At 43.9% G+C, this 22456-nt stretch overlaps 1 protein-coding gene across 1 annotated transcript in view; it reads left to right on the forward strand.

Moving 5' to 3' along the window:
- ryr2a (ryanodine receptor 2a (cardiac)) overlaps positions 1-22456 on the forward strand; it is a 109148-nt gene that overhangs the window by 42424 nt on the left and 44268 nt on the right. Inside the window, exons 5-30 of the mRNA XM_041029386.1 lie at positions 3066-3140; positions 4082-4160; positions 6023-6135; positions 7561-7660; positions 8477-8573; positions 10128-10202; positions 11993-12149; positions 13410-13574; positions 13908-14029; positions 14658-14841; positions 14985-15120; positions 16127-16222; positions 16302-16420; positions 16885-17018; positions 17116-17357; positions 17649-17841; positions 18173-18377; positions 18586-18690; positions 19132-19235; positions 19438-19521; positions 19715-19874; positions 20434-20581; positions 20752-20855; positions 21210-21314; positions 21446-21620; positions 22099-22307. Coding sequence (XP_040885320.1) covers positions 3066-3140; positions 4082-4160; positions 6023-6135; positions 7561-7660; positions 8477-8573; positions 10128-10202; positions 11993-12149; positions 13410-13574; positions 13908-14029; positions 14658-14841; positions 14985-15120; positions 16127-16222; positions 16302-16420; positions 16885-17018; positions 17116-17357; positions 17649-17841; positions 18173-18377; positions 18586-18690; positions 19132-19235; positions 19438-19521; positions 19715-19874; positions 20434-20581; positions 20752-20855; positions 21210-21314; positions 21446-21620; positions 22099-22307 — 3486 coding nt within the window. The remainder of the gene's footprint in view (positions 1-3065; positions 3141-4081; positions 4161-6022; positions 6136-7560; positions 7661-8476; positions 8574-10127; positions 10203-11992; positions 12150-13409; positions 13575-13907; positions 14030-14657; positions 14842-14984; positions 15121-16126; positions 16223-16301; positions 16421-16884; positions 17019-17115; positions 17358-17648; positions 17842-18172; positions 18378-18585; positions 18691-19131; positions 19236-19437; positions 19522-19714; positions 19875-20433; positions 20582-20751; positions 20856-21209; positions 21315-21445; positions 21621-22098; positions 22308-22456) is intronic.

The following is a 22456-nucleotide window of genomic DNA, read 5'->3' on the forward strand; positions in this document are numbered from 1 at the left end:
CCTCATCCTTCTCTGCTTTGCTTGTTTTTTTTCTAGCATAACTTTGAGCTTTTCCCTGTGTCTCTGGGTTGTTTAACTTAACCATGACACAAATAAATACCTTTAATAAAATGCCTTTCCCACTTCTTTTCCCAATTCTAATGAATGCACTGAAAAGCCCAATGTCCAGGTTTTCCACCAGCACTTAAACATAAGGTGCATTTGTTGATCAGAGAGTCCCAGAACTCCATAAACAAATGGAACTCAGAGATCATCTTCCTATCTCCTTTAGCACTCGTCACCAGAAGTATTCCACCACTCATAGGAACTTTAAAAAATCCAACTTCAGCAATAAATGTCCAACCATGACCTTTATGAACCACAATAATTTTAGGACTCAGCTCTGTACAGAAAGTGTCTTCTATCTAAATCCAAACCTGCCCCTGTCAACCAGCATTCTTCCTTTGGGTCAACAATGAATCAGCTTCCTCTGAGTCACGTTGTATATTTCATGCAGTACCCACCTCCCCCTAAGGAAAAACTGTTTATCCCAGGATCCTGAAGGGCACCAGTCTGTTATGACTGTTCATTCACTCGACAGGAGGCTTGGTTTATCGTATCTTTTACAAGCATAGAGCCAGGGTCTGTGCTAGGACTTTGCTCGCTATGGCAACTGCCATTGAGTACTGGGCCAGCTCGACTCTATTCGCTCCTGTCCATTGATAGCTGCTCTATCTACCCTTCTTCAGAGGTCAGCAACCTAGCCATTATCATTGACTCCACCCTTTCATTTGAAATCCATCACTGAATCTACTTTCCTCCACCTGCCACCTGAGGATCATCTCCAGACTCTGCCCATCACCCACAGACTCCATCGCAAAGACCCATTTGTTACTCATTTGTTACACCTCATCTTAATTATGGTGAATGAATCCTGCTGGGAAGGTTCTCACACACACAAAACCCTGGCAGCTCATCACCCCCACTATGCAGCCTCTCCACTGGCTCCCCATCAAGTTTTGCATGACATTTAAAGTTGTCCTCCTCAGTTACAAGTGTCTCCATAAATTCCCTCCCACACCTACACCCCCTCTTGTACTAGTCTGTGCTCTTGAGAAAGTGGACTGCTTGCCATCCCTCACACCAGGGTGTGTCCTGTGGTAGACAGAGCCTTTGGTGCTGCTGCTCTGGAGTGCTCTCCCTACATCAGTCCACAGTGCTGAGTCTACATCTTTTTTTTCTTGGGTTACATGAAAGGTGCTATAGGTGTTTTTCTCATTTTCACAGTTGAGTGCAGATGGTGGGGTGGTGTCAGGTGAGGTGAGCCAGACTTTCCAGAATCTGCCACTTAATCCAACCTGGCACCATCCTTTAAGCATTATAGCCACACTGCGGTGGCTCTACAAACCCGACCAGAACCAATTATGGGCATCATTTGGCCCCAACCCTCTCCTCCTAGCTCCAAGATTTTGGGGAATATGGAGATGGGCCAGCAACAGGCGCTCTGGTTTTATAAATCCCTTTTCCATGTTTGACACCCCGTTTTGTGCGTAAGCAGCAGTTATGAATGAAGCCCCAGGTCTTTTGCATGCCATTGTTGTATCAATGTGAGGAAGTGTACAAATGGTGGTTGCAGCAAAATGTGATGAAGTATCTCTTCAGAGATCTTGAATCTTGGAAACTAGGTAGTCTGTGAGCATGATTATCATATTGTGTTGCATTCGTAAAACTTTGTGTTGCATTCGTAGCCCTCACTGATTCTGCCATTGCCATGACCTTCAGTTCATCTAATCCTACCAGTGGCTGTTATCAGATTTTGCTTTTGGGCAGGAGAAACAACTCCAGACTAACTTTTTGACTTTGATGATTGGTGATTTTTTAATTCCAGAAATATGTTGTACTGCCACACAGTATACAAACACCCATCATTTCACTTTTTAGTTAGAGCACAGGCAAATAATAGGGAATGCATTATGACAAAAAAATGTTGTTGCATTAGTGTATTCTTGCTTTTGCTTTAGGAGAACATTTTGAATTAATCAGGAACGAAGGAAGACTTTTAGGACTACAGGTATACATTAGTTATTGTATTTTAGACATTGAGATTTACATTTCTTAGTTTATTATTTTTAATTATATTATTATATCATTATATTATTATTAAGTCATGAGTTTCATAGATTGCATCGCCTACAAACAGGATACAGTAACAGTTACATAGAAAATTAATAAAGGGGGAAAAGCTTCAGCTCTGTCTGTCTGTGTCCCACAGTTGCTGTTGACACACATTCATTAATATAGGTGTCAAACTGAAGAAGCTCTGCTCTATGAAGCCTGTACTCTGTTCACAGAGAGTGTGGGGCAGAACGACTGCAGCGCAGCAGGAGAAATCACAAGACAACGGACACAGGCATATGTTGGTTGTGTAGGAATGGTGCTGTGCTCCACTTAAATGGTACAGCCTCCAGGTGCATACTTCTGCTGCAGTCACAATTTTAATGTCACCTTGTTTTGCACTCCTCTGGAGTCTTGATCAGTGCTGGGGGGGGGGGGGGGGGGTGAAGGAAGAAGGATCAGTTTGAGGAACACTAGCATTGGTTCACTGTACGAATGGCACTGATGACTATCTGTCATTATTTTGTGTTACTCTAAAATCAATATTATGGATCCAAAACCTATTTTGAATCGCTACTAAACCACCTTGAACTTGTAATGTCATGAGACTGTAGCCCTCAGCTCGGTCCTGCCCTGCTCCCTTTGTCCTCTCCACACGTCCCCCAGACCCTACACCTGTCTGAGTGGTGAGGCATTCTGGGAGACGTGTATGTTTCGGCAGGAATGTAGCGCCCCTCTACTACATGTCTACAAATTTTACAGTGAATCTGATAAACTTCTTTAAATGGCACAACTGGCCTCACCTTCTCTCTTCCTGTGTGTGTCTGTTTTTGTTGGCATATCTGTCACTGGTGTTCACTGATATCTCCGTTTTGCTGTTTCTCACTGTCCTTTCTGTCCGAGTGACTTTCTGTCTTCAGTTTTTCTCCCTCTTCCTGTTGTCACCATCTCTCTCTCTCTCTCTCTTTCAGACGGCCCAGGGAGGCGGTCATCGAACCTTACTGTATGGACATGCTGTCCTGCTGCGACACTCCTACAGTGGAATGGTTAGTGAACACACACACCTACACACACTTACACACCCTTGTACTTCTATCTTTGTGTGGACACCCGTTGACCTAATGCATCGCCTAGTCCCTCATCCTTACCCCTAACCTGAACCCCAAAACCAGGTCTGAACCCTCAAACAGCCTTTTGAAGGTGTTTCAGAACGTGAGGACCGGCCACAATGTCCTCACTGTCCCAAAATGTCCTCACTCCAGAAGGTCTTTGCTCAAATTGGTCCTCCCAAGGACAGAAGTACAACTACACTGTGCTGTACTGTGAATGTGTGTGTGTGTGTGTGTGTGTGTGACGCAGGTGACAACTTATTGGAAAAAAACCTGTATAGCTGAGTGGAGAAACATAACAGATGCTGACACAGTTAAGCAGTTAACATCCCATCATCCTCTGTGGCATGTATGACAGGCTGAGCAGGCCCAGCTGATTCTGACTTTGTATCAAGAGGAAAAAAATGTAAGTGACTTTGAAAGAGGGCTGATTGTTGGGGCACAGATGGAGGAGCTTCAGTCACAGAGACTGTTCAGCGGGTTAGTGCTTCGACAGGGACGGTGACTGAAGGGACATCTGCATTTACAGCTATGAGAAGGACGTCCGTAAACAGGGTCAGAAACTTTGGTCAGCAGCACACACTTGATGACTGATGCTCATGCATTGGTGTGATGGTGGTGCAAAAATGATGATGATGGTCAGATGAGTCATCCTCCACCATATTCTCCACAACCGGGTGAGTGCATGAGTGGATGTGTGGTGTACACTGAGAGAACACTACAGGCCTGAAGGCTTGACCTAGGGGATCTGGTGGCCCTGTTGTACTGTGTGTGTGTGTGTGTGTGTGTGTTAATGGTGGGGGGGCACTGTAGTTAACAGATGATCAGATGATCTGATGTATTAACTGGGTCTAATTCATTGTAATTCTTTTGTTTAGTACCTGTGCTGTCTGTCGACCTCACGCTCATCCACAGACAAACTGGCCTTTGATGTGGGGCTGCAGGAAGATACCACAGGTAGGAGTACAGGTGTCTGTACCTGTGTGGATCTCTACAATCACAGTGTTTGAATAATGTTGATATTTACCCCTTTGACCGCTGGACTTAAATTTTAAAGCTGCTCTAATCCGTATTTCTGTATGAATAGTAAGTCAAATGACAGCGCGTGATGTAAACCTGGTTTCCAGCTGCAGCAGGCAGCTGTTTTCAGAGAGAAAGCTATAAAAAGCCACTGTTAAAGTACCTGCTCAGCTTCAAACAGCAGACAGACACATTTAGACACTAACACAGTGGAGCATGTGGCAGCTAAAGAGTCAGTTATTTCCCTCAGGAGGCTGAAAATTAAAATGAACATTTTCCAGCCACTTCTTGTTGAGTTGAGAACCTGAGAAGAGCCGACAATTTGACTAACTCTCTTTTTTTGTGTGAATTGTGTCAAATCTACACTGAATAATCAGTTAGCATTAACAGAATTAAGCATAAACAGAAAAACAGATTTAGTCATTTATGTTTAAGTAATTCTTGTTAATAACCAGTTTACATCCTGTAACACAGCCAAGTGTCACGGGGGAGGCTGGAGCCAATCCCAGTTGACTGAACAGGTCTCCAGTCTATCACAGGGCTGACATATAGAGACAAACAACCATTCACACTCATGCTTATGGACAATTTAGAGTCGCCAGTTAACCCGATCTTCACATCTCACAATGCAAACTCCACACAGAAAAGTGGATTCAAACCCAGACCCTTCTTGCTGTGAGCCGACAGTGCTAACCACTGCATCACTGTGCCGCCCCAGAAGTTCAGTTAACATATAAAAACCAAGTAGGTGTGATAAGTGAAAACGTTAGTCATGTCTCACTTTGGAGTGCAGTATGTGGCTATCTCCTGGAGGCAGTGTGTACCAGTGTAAACAAAAAAATACCTATAGAAAATACTCAACCTTTCATTACGGGCCAGCACTACTGTTTCCTTCTATTAACAGTGTTCACACAGCTGTATCTGCTTTGTGTCACACTAGTCCACAGCTCCACCCCGCGGCGTTACCTCTACAGCTTTGCAAAAAGAATACTCAGGTGTCTTAAGTAGAGTAGAATTCCTGGGGGACTCTGTGTAAAACTGGTCCCAGCAAAGAAACTGCACTGCCAGCAGAACACCTTCAGACTGGTTATAGACCTTCTCATAGAAGTGCTTCTGTGAACTCATTACAAAAAGTTGAAACGCAATTTCATCAAGGCAAGAAATGAGTTGTTGAAATGTTGTTATTTTTTGTGTAACATAACATAATAACTAGTAAGAACACCAATAACAGTATGATTATTTAAATTAAGCACAGACAGCTTTAAGATTCTGAGGAATCTTGATCGCATCAGACCTTCAGTACCTGAATGAAGCTAACTCAGAGCAGGGCTTAAAGTAACCTGACTCTGTTAGCAGGAAATGAGTTCCATTCTGGTTCAGTTTGGTCTGAAGCTGTGGACTGACTGTCCTTCGTCTTATTCCATCAGGTTGTCTCTGTGTGTGTCTACCAGATTACAGTCTAACTCCTGACCTGCTGCTTCTGCACAGTGGTTTTTCACTTTAGAAAGTCAAAGTCAAAAACAACACGCTGCTGCAAAGTACACCGCCCTTACTATTCTTGTTCTTGACCTGCTTCCGTAAAGATGGTGCAAACTGCAGTAGAAGAAGAACAGCTGCAAAATCTAGGCTACCGAAATCAGTACACACAAACTGAGGTGATAGGTAGTATCACAGGAGTTAAGGCTGCTAAATGAGTGTGTGATTAACGGACACATTTCTGCTTTATTTTTCTGAGCTATGGCTTGTTTTGTGTGTTCCTACGTGTGTGTGTGTGTGTGTGTGTGTGTGTGTGTGTGTAGGCGAGGCCTGCTGGTGGACCATTCATCCAGCATCAAAGCAGCGCTCAGAGGGAGAGAAGGTTAGAGTGGGAGATGATCTCATCCTGGTCAGCGTCTCCTCTGAAAGATACCTGGTCAGTAGCAGCTGTGTATGGGAACATTTGTGTTTTGCTTCCTTCCTTCCTTCCTTCCTTCTTTCCTCCTTACTTTTTTCCTTCACCCCTTCATTCCATCCCTTTCTCCTTCTTACTGCTCCTTTCTTTGCTCCTCTTCATTCTTTCTTATATGAACAAAAGAGGACAAAGATTTGTGAAGTATGGCAGAAGAGACAACCAGTCACACACTGTACACACACATACAGTACATAGAAGCCAGTGGGATATTCACACATATGTATTCACCACTGGATGAACTACCAATCAACATCCATCATATGCCATTAGAGCCTTCTCTGTAGTACTTAGAGTACCTCTCCAGTGGTGTAGATTCATTCATGATTTAGATTTTATACCAGTTTCCAAAGGAACGTTGCCTAGTCTACAATATTACAGAAGTACAACATTATTAATATAGTAAATTCTGATTTTTTTTTTTTTTTTTATATAAAAATCATGAAAAATTAGCCACATTTAGCACAGCTTTGTAAGCTTAACCCAAATTTAGGCTTGATTTAAAAACTTCTCTAAAACCTCTGGCAGTTTATCCACATACAGCATGTGTACATGTGCCTGTTTGGACAATATGCCGGGCTCTGTTGTTCATCTGTATTCATTTGTACTTTGCAAACATTTAGGCAAATGACATATGCCCATGTTGATTTTGTTTGAGTAAATGCAGCCCCTGCAGCAAACAGACATAAACAGTGAGCCTCTCTTCAAATGTTAATGCATTGTTGTTGTTTTTTTTATTTCATTAACAAAATTTCGGGCTCCCTTCTGAAAAGCAACGTCTGGATAAGCCGGAGTTATTTCGGAACTGAGTGCTCCAAAATGAATTTAGAACTAAGCTCTCTGGCCGCAATCAGCAGAGGTGTGTTTGGACGAGAAAGGAGCAGCGTTTGATGAAAAGCCCGCTTTGCCAAATGTTAAACGTTGGTGGGCGGAGGGGGGGGGGGGGGGGGGTATTCAGCTAGCAACCAGTGGCACAGGAATCACTGCACAGATGGGTTCCCTCTAAAATACTGGATGCAGATGTCCTGAAAGTGGAAGTGAAAAGAGGCTGGCTTCTACAACAGGACAATAATCTAAGTCAGACCTCAAAATCCACCATGAGCTAGTTCAGTAAACACAAGCAGAAAGCTTTAGGAACGGCGCCCACAGCTCCCTGACCTGAACATCACTGACAATCCGTGGGTAGATCTTAGACATGATGTCTGAGCAGGACAGACTAAAATATCTCACAGCCTGAAGAGTCTTTCTAGAACAGAAAGACGCTTAGCTGCTGCAAAAAAAATGTTTTCAAGCTGTGATATCTGCCAGAGAGGTGGGTTTACTAAGTACTGACTTAGTGTGTATTTCAGTCTGGTTTGTCACTAAGTCGTCCTGTCTCTCTTCCTGCAGCATCTGTCCTACGGTAACGGCAGTCTCCATGTGGATGCAGCCTTCCAGCAGACTCTGTGGAGCGTGGCTCCGATCTGTTCCGGCAGTGAAGTAGCACAAGGTGTGTGTTCCTTTGTGTTTCTGTTGTGGCTCAGTATGTTTTTTTGTTTGTTTTTTTTTGTACAAATTTGTGACGTCGAATTTACATGCACCATGTTTACACAAACACTCAGGAGCTGATCTAGTAGTGTTCAGTATTCAGGTGAAGTGAGAACTAACTTTGTGGCTCAGTGAATCGCCTCTGACTTACTGAGTCCCAAATCTAATTTACATTTTAATTAAACTCAGCGTGTACTACGTTCTAATCATTCTGGATCTATTTACCGCCATTGATAATTTATTCACATGTTTTGCAGGCGTTAGCGCTTCCTTTTCTGCAATGCATTGTGGGAGAATAGTGTATATCACCAGCACACATGAAAAAAAAAAAAAACGTCCAAACAAATATGTATGTAGGATGGAATTGGGCCTCTGCAGCAGGAAGTACCTTTCTCCCACAGGTGTCGGCCATTTGGGCAGTCAGGTGTGCTGGTCTTTATATGTGTGAACAGGTGGGTTTCAGAAGTGGAAATCCTTGTCATAATGCCATAATTACCCTGCTGCACTTGATCCCTGCTGCCCTCCTCCCACGTTAGCAGCCAGGTTCATCAGAACACTGAAGCCATCTCCAGAATTAGCAAAGTGTAGGCAAGGTACTAAGACTAAGGTACTAATTCTGCTTCTTCAAACCTGACTGATTCTTTCTCTGGAGTATAATTCATGCGTTGAGTCCCACTAACTGTCCTCCTCCTTCACTCTGTCTCACCCCTCTTCTGCCTGTCCTTGCTCCTTTTTTTATTTTTTCCCCCTTTTCTCCCTTTCTTCTCTCCGTCTGCAGGTTTCCTGATAGGAGGGGACGTCCTGCGCCTCCTTCACGGTCACATGGACGAGTGTCTGACTGTTCCATCTGGGGAACACGGAGACGAGCAGAGGAGGTAAAGTGTAACCCATAATTACAGCTGGGTTGATTTATGAGCTCAAGACTCAAAGTCATGTAATTAACAGTATTTAAATGCTATGGTTTTATGTGAAGTAGTTTTTCAGCACTGATTGTGTTTATATATATCGATCAGATTACACACAAAAGTATCAGTTAAGAGTTTTTACCTTACAACCAAAGACCTAAATTTGCTAAATTAGAAAAATAAACCAACTACTATTTCTAATCCTTCAGCACCAAAACGCTAGACAGAAAAAAAACAACATGCTCAGGTTTTTTTTTTTTGACCAGGTATATTCACAGATGAGTTTAGGTTCTGGACTGAGCGTCTGTATTTTGTCCATGTCTCAGCTGATGAAAAAGCAGTTTCAGCATAGTCTGGCTCCTTTTTGGGCTGCCTGCCAACACAAAGCCTGACATCTGTGATCATGGATAATGATGTTGCTTTTAAAGTCCCTCCTGTCTATACTGGCTGTAAGGTGACCCCCCAGTGTATGATGGGGGACAAGATCCACAGTTCTCTTTCAGTGCATTTCTAACTGACTGGTGGGGAACCCAGGTATTTAATCCTTCTTATGGGGTCGATTGTACATTTGCAGATTTAGTCGAGTAAGACGTTAAAAGCACTGCACTTTATCCCTTACCTTTGGGTTTAACGATCTTCAACGAACAGTCTTTGGGTCTGAGGCATCCATGTGTGATCGCTCGCTTCAGTATTATTAATTATTAATCTTGGCTCTTGCTTTTGCAATTATGGGCTGGAAGTTGGTTTGAACACTGTTTACAAGTTGGAATGTTTTTGGTTGTTACCATATGACACGAATGCAGCAGGAGTGCAAATGAAACAGCTGGTGCCGGTCGGCTGCTGCAGTCATTACTTCACTGCACAGCCTAAATATATTCTCTGCTCCATTAGATGAGTCAAAAAACAAAGTGAAGATTTGTCTAACTTCTTAGACCAGGACCCATATTTACTTATTTACTGACTTACTTTTACTTAAGATGTACAGTACCAACTTAAGTAAAACAGTTGTTGTCTGAGTGCAAGCATTGCCAGGTGTAACAGTCACTTTGAAGAGCAGCTCTCAGGTCATCACATGACTGATCCAACATCTGATCTTCTGGAATAATTAACATGACAAATGAACAACAGTCTCACAGATTTGGAATGTATAAAGATAGAAACAGGGATGAAATAAAAGGACATGGTCTGAAATGGAAACAAACGTCATTTCAGTGTCACCTCTGCTGCCTGCCTCTCCTTCACCCTCCACTTCAAACCATCCGACGTACGGTGTTCAGCTTCTTTTGTAAGAAAATTACCGTGGCCTGCAGGGAGAGTGAGTAACAACTCCCATTACAGGCTGAGTCCTCTGCTGTGGCTGAGACGGAGAGGACGGTGAATAATTATAGTTTTAAGAGGTTCCCAAAAGGGACAGCCATGTTGTTAAACAATACCTTGAAGAGTAGCAGAGTAGAATCATAAAGCAGCAGTACTTTCGTATATAATTTGATTAAAGGTGCGGTTGTTTCATTTTTTTACCCCCAGGGCAGTGCACTATGAGGGGGGAGCAGTGTCCAGTCATGCCAGGTCACTGTGGAGGCTGGAGACACTGCGGGTTGTGTAAGTACAACACACACACACACACACTGCTGTACACACATACAAATATGTTCACCAATACATGTTACTGTGTTTTTTTTATTAATCTTCTGTCAAAGCTGTTTGCTGCCATTGGGGATTCCTCACCGTGTAAAGAGTCTAGCATGGTTTCATAGCACTTACTGTACCGTGGGCAGCAGCGTGCTGGAGTACACCTTAAAAATATTACAACTTCTACCCACGGTGTGCATCAACAGCTTTTAAATGATTTCAGTCGGTTGCTAGGTAACAACAGCAGAAATGGTTTCCAGGTTGCTAACCACGCAGCAGCTCTCAGTTGCTTCAAGCTGACTGAATGGTCGCAGTAATGCTCCTTTGTAATTATACTCCATATCTCAGTGGTGGAAGTGATAGGATAAACCCTGCATGCTGCCTGTTGCAGTTGCTCCTGCTCTTTTTCTTATTTCCCCCACTTTTTCACTTTCTTCCTCTGTAACACTTGTTAAAGTTTTTTTTTTTTTTTTTTTTTTACCAGTAACATGTCTGAGCCCTCTCTAGATGTGTAAGTAGAGAGAGTTTTGGTCTGTGGAGTTACTTCTTTAATTCAGCTACCTTTTTGACAAAAATACCACTCAGCCCGTTCCACCGTTGCACAGCAACTCCAAGGTCACATTGTTTACACCGGGGAGCAGCTGATCACACTGATGCCAGTGAGACAGTGAGATGACAAAGCGAGCAGCCCCGACCACAGGAAGATACTCTGGATCCCTTTGCCTCCATTGATGGCTTTCAGATGGTTCAGAAATAAATCTGTAAGGAAAGAGGCGACAGGCTTGTCACTCTTATGAACAACACATGGTGCACATTACGGCAAAGTAGGGGCTCTCAAACTGGCGGGAGGGGCCCCCCCTGGGAGTGTATAGGGCCACTGCAAGGGGGTCGTGGATGACCAGGGGAAAAATATGGAGTGAAACAAAGCTGAATAAAAATTTTGAGACTTAAAAGTTTGCCGTAAACAAACCTTTTTGCAGCCCAGACAGTGAACTGTTAGCTGTGGGGCTACGTCCATACTACATACTGAAGGACATCTGCTGTGTTGCCATGAGACTCCAGACACTGCACCCAGTCCCTTCTGGTCTCCGGGCACTTCAAGTCATGTGACACTGGACACATTTCTTTCTGTACATTTTTTTCTATTCATTTACTGTGTGTTTATCATTATTACTATTTTATAGTTTTTACTTTTATACGTTTTTTTAATCCCTTGCAGGGATCAATGATGTTGTTCTGATTCTGATTTGGTAACATAACTTTTGGTTTTCTGTCACACACACGTTGTAAACATGCAGTAAAATAAGCAGTGGCTCTGCTTCACCGGCAGCACTAATAGACTTTAGTAGTTTCCAGTGTATTTCAGTAGTAGATATGCTCGTGAGTTGAATAATATAGCTGCACAGTGGATCACAAGTCAAAACAAATAATAATAAATAAATTGTGTGTGTGTGTGTGTATATATGTAGATATGTAGATTGCAGATATCAAACAGGCCAGGTGGTCCAACATGCAACATATTTCAGTTTAAATTTTAACCCAACTCAAGCAAATCATTTAAAATCGCATTAATTCACTTTGGCCTCTAGGCAGCCAAAAAATAAACCAGACTGTGTTCACCAGCTGCTCTGTCTGTCTGTCTGTCTGTCTGTCTGTCTGTCTGTCTGTCTGTCTGTCTGTCTGTCTGTCTGTCTGTCTGTCTGTCTGTCTGCTGTGTGCTGCCTTTAGCATTTATGCCTTCTGACTGTGTTTGTGTCCAGGTGGAGTGGGAGTCACATCCGCTGGGGTCAGCCGTTTAGACTGAGACACGTAACCACGGGGAAGTATCTGAGTCTGATAGAAGACAAGTCTCTGCTGCTGATGGACAAAGAGAAAGCTGATGTCAAGTCTACAGCCTTCTGCTTCAGGTCCTCTAAGGTACAAGCTGCGCAACACTGTCTGTGAAGGCTACACTGTACTGTATTACAGCTTTGTAATGGAGGGTAAATCTCTGTACTGAAGACATATTTTGATAGGATCACATGTCTGTGTACACCATCCTGGTACAGTATGTTACTACAATACATCCTGGTACTTTTACCCCACACACTCACACAGATTATGTTTCCAAATTCTGAGTGCGTAAATGTATCCACTCTATAATCCCAAAACAAAATGTATGGAACAATGCAACAAAAAAAAAATGTTGTGTCCATACATAGGCAAGTTTTTCCACAATGCAATACTCCACATTTTATAGATGAGGAAGTACAACTGTGACAGTGATATTGCAAAATCATAATGAGTTAGAGTCTGAAAATCTCAATTTACTGCTCATGGAATACTGAATGTCTGTTACATCGTGGGAAGGAGACACAGCCTAGGTGACCTAAGCCCAAGGACATCTGTCTGAGCCTGCACTGTGGCTGATAAGGGATTAACAATTCATATAAATTTGTTTTAGAGTGATTTTTGATCTTTGATCTTTTTAAAAATATGATTTAAATAGATAATTGTCAGCATTGTTGCTGATTTTCTCTCAATCAGCTAATCAGTTTATCATCTGTATGAACCCAAAAGCAAAGCAGAGACACTGATTGCAGGCGAAGAAACCAGGCAGGCACAAAACAGTACAAAGAGGCAGCAGGCAGAGTCACAGTCAAGCAGACAGGCAGGCGACCAGGAGTCAGGCAGATAAGCACACTAAGGTCTGGAGAGCTTGGCAGTGAGCATGAAAACAGTCTGACATGTACAGTATGTGGACAGAGGGGATGAGTAGAAAAATGGAAGCAGGTGTTTGCAGAGGCGGGTAAGCGGACAGAGGGGACATGACTGGGTATGAACATGACATGAGAGTCAGTGAGAATGAAAACATGGAAACTGGCAGAACCATTGATAGAATGTGAGAACAATGACAGCTTTGTTGTTATTTATATATTTTTATTTTACCCGACTCCAGTCTTTTGGAGAGACTGAAATATGAATATGAAAAAAGAAATATAAAAGCCTTAAGTATATATCAGACATATCCACTGAGGCCCTGTTTGTGTTTGTTCTCAGAAATATGGTGCTGAGTGTGTTTAGCTAAATCTGTTAAATCACAGAATTCTGATACCTGTTAAATCAGCCCTGTCGTGTCCGTCATGTAAGGTTTAGTCAGTGTAAATGACAGTTTTCCTCTCTGTCTTTATACTTCAGGAAAAGCTGGACCCAGGTGTGAAGAAGGAGGTGGATGGGATGGGTGTTCCTGACATTAAATATGGCGACTCCGTGTGTTACATCCAACACGTTGACACCTGCCTGTGGCTCACATACCAGACGGTTGATGCCAAGTGTGCACGCATGGGTGGAGTACAGAGAAAGGTACCTTACCATGCTGAACCATACTGATTTTTTTTTTTAAATTCCCATTCTTGTACCTACAGTCCTTGTTTTGGTTTACTGTTTACCAAAGAAGAAGATGTGACAAGAGAAGCAGCAGCAGATGAAGAAGGCGAGAGCTTATGACCTCGACATCAACCGCAGGGCGACACTGTCTCTGTCACTGTCTCACTTCTTGATTCAGTCCAAGAACTTTGACACAATAGTCTCACAAGAAAAGAACATTCTACAGCCATTTGAAGATTGTGTAATTGGATTAAGTGTTATGTTAAGAGTAGAGTTCAATGTTTTTCAAAACCTCACTTCTTCTTCCAGGCCATCATGCACCACGAGGGTCACATGGACGATGGGCTGACGCTGTCTCGCTCGCAGCATGAGGAGAGTCGCACTGCCAGAGTCATCCGTAGTACTGTCTTTCTGTTCAATCTCTTCATCAGGTGTTTTACCACACAGACACACACACACACACACAGAGCCATGTTTCCATTACTTCAGAGGACATTACACTAATGTGCATTAATTATACAACAAGCATGCTGCAACCTCTCCGGCAGTCTTGTTCACGCAATGATCATGTGGCAGCATAATGTGACTGCACCGACCAATGTGAAGAAAGATTTGCGAAATTCCTGTGGCGGCAAAAAATGAACCTCGGGGGAAATGGTGGCTGCTCAGGAGTAAACATGAAGCAAGATACTGATAGTAATTCATTAAAAGCACACAGAGCAAACTCCCTCTTTGAGAAGTGTAATATGCAGTATCTCTGGGAGGAGCTGAGCTGCACTATCTGATTCACATTTCATTACACACACCAGCAGTCCTGTTCATCAAGACGCTGTATGTACAACTCAGCTGAGTTCAACTGTTCCCATGCAATACTATATAAATACATGTCAATCATCATATGGATGGATTTCACCATCAGTTTAGCCTAAATCACATAACAAAGACCTTCCTCATCAGTTAGACCATTAAAGCTCCCTGTTTCCACCTGTGACCTTTGGTGGAACACTAATTTTCCATGATGAAGCCTGTCACTGAAGTGTTCTCTTTTATATGCCCCAGGGGTCTGGACACACTGAGGAAAAAGGGGAAGAGCTCAACATTAGATCTACCAATAGATTCGGTCAGCCTGAGTCTGCAGGATCTGATCGGCTACTTCCAACCTCCTGGAGATCACCTGGAGCACGAAGACAAGCAGAACCGACTGAGAGCTCTGAAGAACCGACAGAACCTCTTTCAGGAGGAGGTGGGGAATGTCTGCCTGTCCTGTGAACAATTGGACTCTCTCACTCTCTCTCTCCTGTCCACTTAATTTGATTATAATTAAGAGCATTTTTCTGACTCCAGCTGAATAAACCAGTAAAAACCACCCCGTCTCTGTCTCTGCAGGGGATGATCAGCCTGGTACTGGAGTGTATCGATCGGCTTCACGTCTACAGCAGTGCGGCTCATTTTGCTGAGGCAGTAGGAAGGGAGGCAGGAGAGGCCTGGAGCTCCATCCTCAACTCCCTCTACCAACTACTGGGTACACACACACACATTTTCACCAGCTGCATATTAGCATGGCTGCCGTGTGTGTGCGTTTGTGTGTGTACTATTTTTGTGAAGACCACTTGGAGCATAGACCTTACGGAGTGAGAATCTTTTGAGAAGGGGCTCAAAGGGCTGTTTGAGGGTTAAGACCTGGTTTTAGGGTTAAGATTAGAATCAGGTTTTAGGGTTTCGAACCGGCAACCCTCCGATCTCTGAGCGGTCCAAAGCCGCACTCTTAACTTGCTGTGCCCCATGACTGTCCTCACAATGATATAAGTGCAAGTTGTCATCATGGCATAATGTGGTCCTGGAGACACCTGTTGCACAGGAACTACCACTGAGGCAGTTCTGAAGGCGTGTGTCTGTCTTTCTGTCTGTGGACAAGATGCAGATGTTCTGTTATGATCAGTCCCTTGGTGACTGTCTCAAATCCTTGTGGATGGTTTTGGACTTGGTTTAAATCTTTATGTTCTGTCTGAGGACTCTTGTTTGGGTTCTGTAGGTTTTGTTCAGTTTTCTTTGTTTTAATTTGAAGGCCTGTGCCTTGTGTATCTGTTCGTAGTCTACTTCCTGTCTTTGTCATGTTTCCTGCCTTGTTGATTGTCTGCCCCTCCTTAATGTGTATCACCTGCTGCTGGTCTTGTCTCTCATGGTTTTGTCTCCTGTGCTTGATCCTTGTGTTCCTATGGACTAACCTCCTTTGTCTTGCTCACCCCAAGTAAGAACTCCATGAGTTTGCTGTTGAGTTTAATGCCAGTGATTTTGAATAAAAGACATTGTCAATCATCAGTCCGTCCAGTAGTGTCTCCATTTTGGTCCTTCCTTTGTGTCACCTGTTTACAGCAGCTTGAAAACATGCTCACAAAAAGAGATGAGAATTCAGAGTAGAAAGATTAGGTAAAATATATAGCTAATAAAAAATAAAAAGTGTGCAGGTATCAACCCACTGACAATGTCTGTGCATTCATCCTCTCTTCTGCTCTCTGTCCTCCTCCCAGCTGCACTGATCAGAGGAAACAGGAAGAACTGTGCCCAGTTTTCTGGCTCGTTGGACTGGCTGATCAGCAGACTGGAGCAACTGGAGGCCTCTTCTGGTAGGCCGGCTTGACTCTGTGAGATCCTCTGTTTTGAATGTTTAAACATTCATCCATTCTTATTTACTTACGTTTCTAGGTATACTGGAGGTGCTTCACTGTGTGCTGGTGGAGAGTCCTGAGGCACTGAACATAATCAAAGAGGGACACATCAAATCCATTATATCTCTGCTGGACAAACATGGACGCAACCACAAGGTACAGACACTTCTTTCTGACAGATGTACATAGACGTATGTGCGGTATAATTTCCTCATACAGCAAAAGTTGCACACGTGTCAAGGCTTCCATTATACATCCTGAAATCAAATTGTAGGAATTTGTGGGCAGATCAGAGCTCGTGGTGCTGGATGAACAAGCCTGCCAGAAGCAATGATTTTTAGAAGAATTTACACCCATTTCTCAACTCTTGTCTTTGTTTTAAATCCTTCAAGCAGAGTGACCTGTTATAAATTCCTGGAGGACGCTCCCTGAGCAGGGTTTGATGACCATGAATTATTTCTCAAGGCGCAGAAAGCTCTTTGGCACACACAGAGTTGCAGCCTGTCCAATTACAGTAAATCAATCAGTGCAGCTCAATCAGAGTGACGCTTAGTGTTTGCACTGTAAGAACGATAGAAACACAACAATGACTCGTCCTCTGGTTTGTGTTTGATGTTTAGGTTCTGGATGTGTTGTGTTCGCTGTGTGTGTGTCACGGCGTAGCGGTACGCTCCAACCAGCACCTGATCTGTGACAACCTGCTGCCAGGAAGAGATCTGCTCCTGCAGACCCGCCTGATCAACCACGTAAGCAGGTATGTATACGCAAAGGCACACACACACACACAAAGATGAATGGAATTTCTTTTGTGATAGTCGCAGCATGGATATTTCCTTCATTATGCTTTCCAGCATGCGTCCAAACATCTTCCTGGGTGTCAGTGATGGTTCGGCTCAGTACAGGAAGTGGTACTACGAGCTGATCGTGGATCAGGCGTTGCCATTCGTCACGGCGGAGGCCACTCACCTCAGGGTGGGCTGGGCCAACACCAACGGCTACGCGCCTTACCCCAGCGGGGGGGAGGGCTGGGGGGGCAACGGCGTGGGTGATGACCTCTACTCCTACGGCTTTGATGGACTCCATCTCTGGTCAGGTGAGCTGTGTGTGTATTGAGAAAGATGATGGTAGTGTAACTACTTTGGTACATAAGTAGTATATAATAACCAGCTAGATAATACTTGTACATCTTTCCAAGCTGCTCTACACATAGACAGTATTATACTTGATTTACACAAAAAACTGGAACTCAGGTGAATTCCTGTTCAATCAGATAGTAACTGACTGGTCAGACTGGTTGGAAAGGCAGATGTTTGCAGACTGGAAGTTGAACACAAACCAAACTTAAACTCATGTCCTCACTGTCCTTCCACCGAACCTCTGGCAGGCTGCATTGCACGGACTGTTAACTCCCCCAATCAGCATCTCTTGAGGTCAGAAGATGTGGTGAGCTGCTGCCTGGACCTCAGCGTGCCCAGTATCTCCTTCAGGATCAACGGCCAGCCGGTTCAGGGCATGTTCGAGAACTTCAACTCCGACGGCCTCTTCTTCCCTGTGGCCAGCTTTTCTGCCGGGGTCAAGTCAGTGAAACTGTTCACACGAATGAAAAGCCAGTTATTATCTTTAACCTTTAACATGTCAGAGGAGATTCAGTAGATTTGTAACCATCAAATGCACAACCAGCATCAGGTCATTTAGGTCAGCGTTTTCCTATGGACACAATAGGTTTAAGTTTCATATTTTTGTGATGGTGTCCTGTTGAGTCACAATTATTTTAGTTTTTAATTTTTTTTAATCTGATGTAATAATCATACCCGGTATGGCATGATGTCTCCTTCTTAATTCTTCATCATGTTTTCTTTTCATATTCCTCCCTTCAAACTCTTCTTCCTGTCCTGTGTCCTGCTGCAGGGTGCGTTTTCTCCTCGGGGGTCGTCACGGGGAGTTTAAGTTCCTCCCCCCTCCAGGTTATGCTCCTTGCTATGAAGCAGTGTTGCCCAGGGAGAAACTAAAGTTGGAGGCCAGTCAGGACCAAACCGCAGCCAGAGACCTCCTGGGACCCACCGTCACCTTGAGCCAGGCAGCGTTCACCCCCACACCGGTGGACACCAGCCAGGTAGGGTCCACCGTTTCAAGGGTTGTTAGCAGCAGAGTGGACTTTTATGGGAACTGAACATATTAAATAAATCAGTCATAATGAAGTAGACAATCATTCAATTGTGAAATAATCTAATACATTTCTAAAGCTTAGCTCATTATCATGATGTTATTTCTAATAAGGTGGAAGAAGGAAATGAACTGTGTGTTTGTGTGTGTGAGTACAGATTGTGCTGCCTCCTCACTTGGAGAGAATCAGGGAGAAACTTGCAGAAAACATCCACGAACTGTGGGTGATGAACAAGATAGAACTGGGCTGGACCTACGGCACAGTGAGTATCAGGCAAAACATCTCAGTCCTGTTAATGAAGTATTGATCATTGAGAAGTGAGCACACTGTACAGCTCCGCTGTGCAGCTTTTAATGCTGGACAACAGAAGCTTTATCTCGCCACCCAGACTCCTCACTGACCTCACTCAGTCTTCCACCTCAAGGGCATTTTATCTTTTATTTCAACTTTGGCGCATCTGCAGCCTCCAGGTGGGTCCTCACCTGTTGCCCAGTCAGGAGCTGGGGCCAGGTGTATCACATCCCAGAGTCCATTATGAAACCAGTCAGAGAAGAGAAGACACACAAAAAAAAAAAAATGGATGTAACTGTCATCCTATGATTTCTACCTGCCCTGAGATCAAAGAGTGCTAATCAACAGACTCCCCTCCTGTGTTAACCTTTGCTTTTGTGTGTGTGTGTGTGTGTGTCTGTGTGTGTTTCAGGTGCGCGATGATAACAAGCGGCAGCACCCCTGTCTGGTGGAGTTCTCCAAGCTTCCTGAACAGGAGAGAAGCTACAATTTACAGATGTCATTGGAGACTCTCAAGTAATGCACCAGTGCAGTGAGCGACATAAGATAGGACACTGACACATCACATACTGATCAGTCGCAAACATTAAGCAAGATGCTGTACATTAACGCTATGTAGACTGGGGCTATGCAAGCTTCCAAGTTAATGTAGGAGTATGTGGATTTATAGCACTATATTATGTGTTTAATCGTGTGTGTGTGTGTGTGTGTTTTCTAGAACTCTCCTGGCTTTGGGTTGCCATGTTGGCCTAGCAGATGAACATGCTGTGGAGAAAGTCAAGAGCATGAAACTGTCACCAAAGTAAGTCACCTCAGGCCAGGGTGGGATGCAGTAGGATGCTCTCAAGATGTTCTGATAGAGTGATGACCGTGGACTGTTTCATGACATGATTAACAGGAACAGAACCAGAATTTAAAACAGAGACTCTTAGAGGTCAGAGGTTGCTGAGCAGCAGGCTAGCTAACGATTCAGTGCCTCAACTCTATCTGTGCAGCTATGAGTTGTCCAGTGGTTATAAACCTGCTCCTCTGGACCTGAGTCACATCAAACTGACCTCCACCCAGGAAGCCATGGTGGACAAACTGGCTGAGAACGCACACAACGTCTGGGCAAGAGATCGCATCCAACAGGGCTGGACCTATGGCATCCAACAGGTGGGAGATTTTATGTCTGTATCTCTAATCTAATCTGCTCAGACCCGGTCCGGTTCAGACCCGGCATTAACATGTGTCTCAGGTGATCCGATCACAAGGGAGATCTGAGCCTCAAATGGCCTCATTCTTTTAGGAGTATGAACGAAATTCATATATATTTTTAATCTGATCTGTTAGCAGCCTTTGAACAGCACAATGAATAAAATGATTTTTTTTCTACCAAGCTGTCGTTAACTAGTAAAGATGAAGAGGCAGCCAAACCTCCTTTATTCATCCTTCACTCTGCTGACGTTTCTTTCTTTGTGCTGGAGATGAAAGTTTGCTGAGCCACGTTTTCCCAGCCTGTTGATGAGCCTGAGAATCTGATTGGATGTTTCGTGGATAATATTAAACAGAACACTCATTTGACCCAGTTGTGATTGAGTAGAACCAATGGTTATCTCTGAACAACAAAGACAACAAATGTCTCACCGTTTGCCTCACTCTCTCCACCCAGTGCTGGCTTCCTGCAGAATAACTGAATAACTTTCCTTTCTTTTCTTCGCGCTTCTGTTTTCAGGATGTGAAGAATCGTAGAAACCCTCGTCTGGTCCCCTACACTCTGCTGGACGAGAGAACCAAGAAGTCCAACAAAGACAGTCTGAGAGAGGCTGTCAGGACTCTGCTGGGATACGGATATAACCTGGAAGCTCCTGACCAGGACCATGGTACAATGCTGGCCTTCCATTGAACCGTTTCATTCAGTGACTTATCATTCTTACATGGCCACCTGATTTACACAAAAGCACAGTATAAGCTGATGTATCCTTGAGATCTTTCATTAGATCATTTTCTCCCCCCCCCCCAACCCCCCACCCCCTGCCTCCCCCTCATCCAGCGGCGCAATCTGACCTCAACAACATGTCTGCTGAGAGGTTCCGCATTTTCAGAGCAGAGAAAACCTACTGTGTGAATTCTGGGAAGTGGTACTTTGAGCTGGAGGTGAGAATATGATGCTACTGCTCTGAAATGTACTTACTAAATAAGCTTACTGTGATGATTTCTATAGAAAAAAAACATTCCCTCAATATTTTAACCAGGGTTGAAGTACATTCCAAATTTAAAGTTTATGGCTTCACGTTCTGTGCTTTGCAGTGCTGACAGGCTAACACACTGGTGTGAAGACATAGTAAAAAAATCTTGTAGTAAATGGGTTTATTGATCCATCGTAAATTTGCAGGCAGGAACGCGCTTGTTTTGTGGGGGGGAAAAAAAAAAAAAAAAAAGCCAACCTGTCACCAAACCTTTAACAGACCACAGGATGCAGCTATTAACCTCTTTCTACATGTCCCCCAGGTTCTGACAGCAGGAGAGATGAGGGTGGGCTGGGCCAGGCCAGGATGCCTCCCAGACCAGGACCTGGGATCTGATGACCAGGCCTTTGTCTTTGATGGCTTCAAGGTGGTTGGATTTTTTGTTTTGTGTTCAAAACAATTCTTCTCCATCTTGTCTGCATTACGAGGATGAGGTTTAACCTTGTAGTGAATCTTTGTGTCAAAATCAATGTTTTTTTTGTTTTTTTTTTATCCCAGGTCCAGCGCTGGCACCAGGGCAACGAGCACTTTGGGCGTGCCTGGCAGACAGGGGACGTGGTGGGATGCATGGTGGATCTGAACGAACACACCATGATGTTCACACTCAATGGAGAGGTGCTGCTGGATGATTCTGGCTCTGAGCTGGCCTTCAAGGACTTTGACACTGGGGAAGGTCAGTGACAACACACACACACACACACACACACACACACCAAAGCATGCCTCTGTAACTGGAAAGACACAACTCACCGTTAAGGCTTCAAATGAAATCAGACAAACAAAAATGAATTCCACCAAAGAACAGTCAGAAATCCTTCTGGCTCTTTTCCAAACCCCTTGAATGAATCAAGAGTCCATTACAGAACCGAAATCTCACTGCCTTCTTAAAATCTGACAAAACTCTCAGTGTTACTATCTAATCTCTGTCCTTTGATGTAAGACACATTTGTCTGAACATTTTTGAAGATGAGAGGACATCAGCTCTGCCTGCAGTCAGCTGTGTAACATGCAGCCGCAGTGTAGTTATCGTTTGTGGGTTATTCTGGTTTGGTTATGAATCCACAGGTTATATGACTCCATTGACCGGGTGGATAATGACTTTAAAAAAAAAAAGTGTAGTCCGAGTATATGATTTCTTTGGTCCGTCCCAGGTTTTATTCCGGTGTGCAGTCTGGGCGTGTGTCAGGTGGGGAGGATGAACTTCGGTAAAGACGTCAGCAGTCTGAAGTACTTCACCATCTGCGGCCTGCAGGAGGGCTACGAGCCGTTCGCCGTCAACATGAACCGAGATGTGACCATGTGGCTCAGCAAGAGGCTGCCTCAGTTCGTACCTGTCCCCCCCAACCACCAGCACATAGAGGTGAGGACAGTCCTCTAGAACAGACTCTGTGCTCACTTCAGACCGTGGAGCTTACAGGTGTAGCTACTATAGATCCTTGACACAACTTTTAATGGTAGTGGCGTGACAGTAAAGATCTTTCTCAGACCACCTCAGTCATTTTTCTCCTA

This window comes from Toxotes jaculatrix, chromosome 21, assembly GCF_017976425.1.
Source record: "Toxotes jaculatrix isolate fToxJac2 chromosome 21, fToxJac2.pri, whole genome shotgun sequence".
NCBI lineage: Eukaryota > Metazoa > Chordata > Actinopteri > Toxotidae > Toxotes > Toxotes jaculatrix.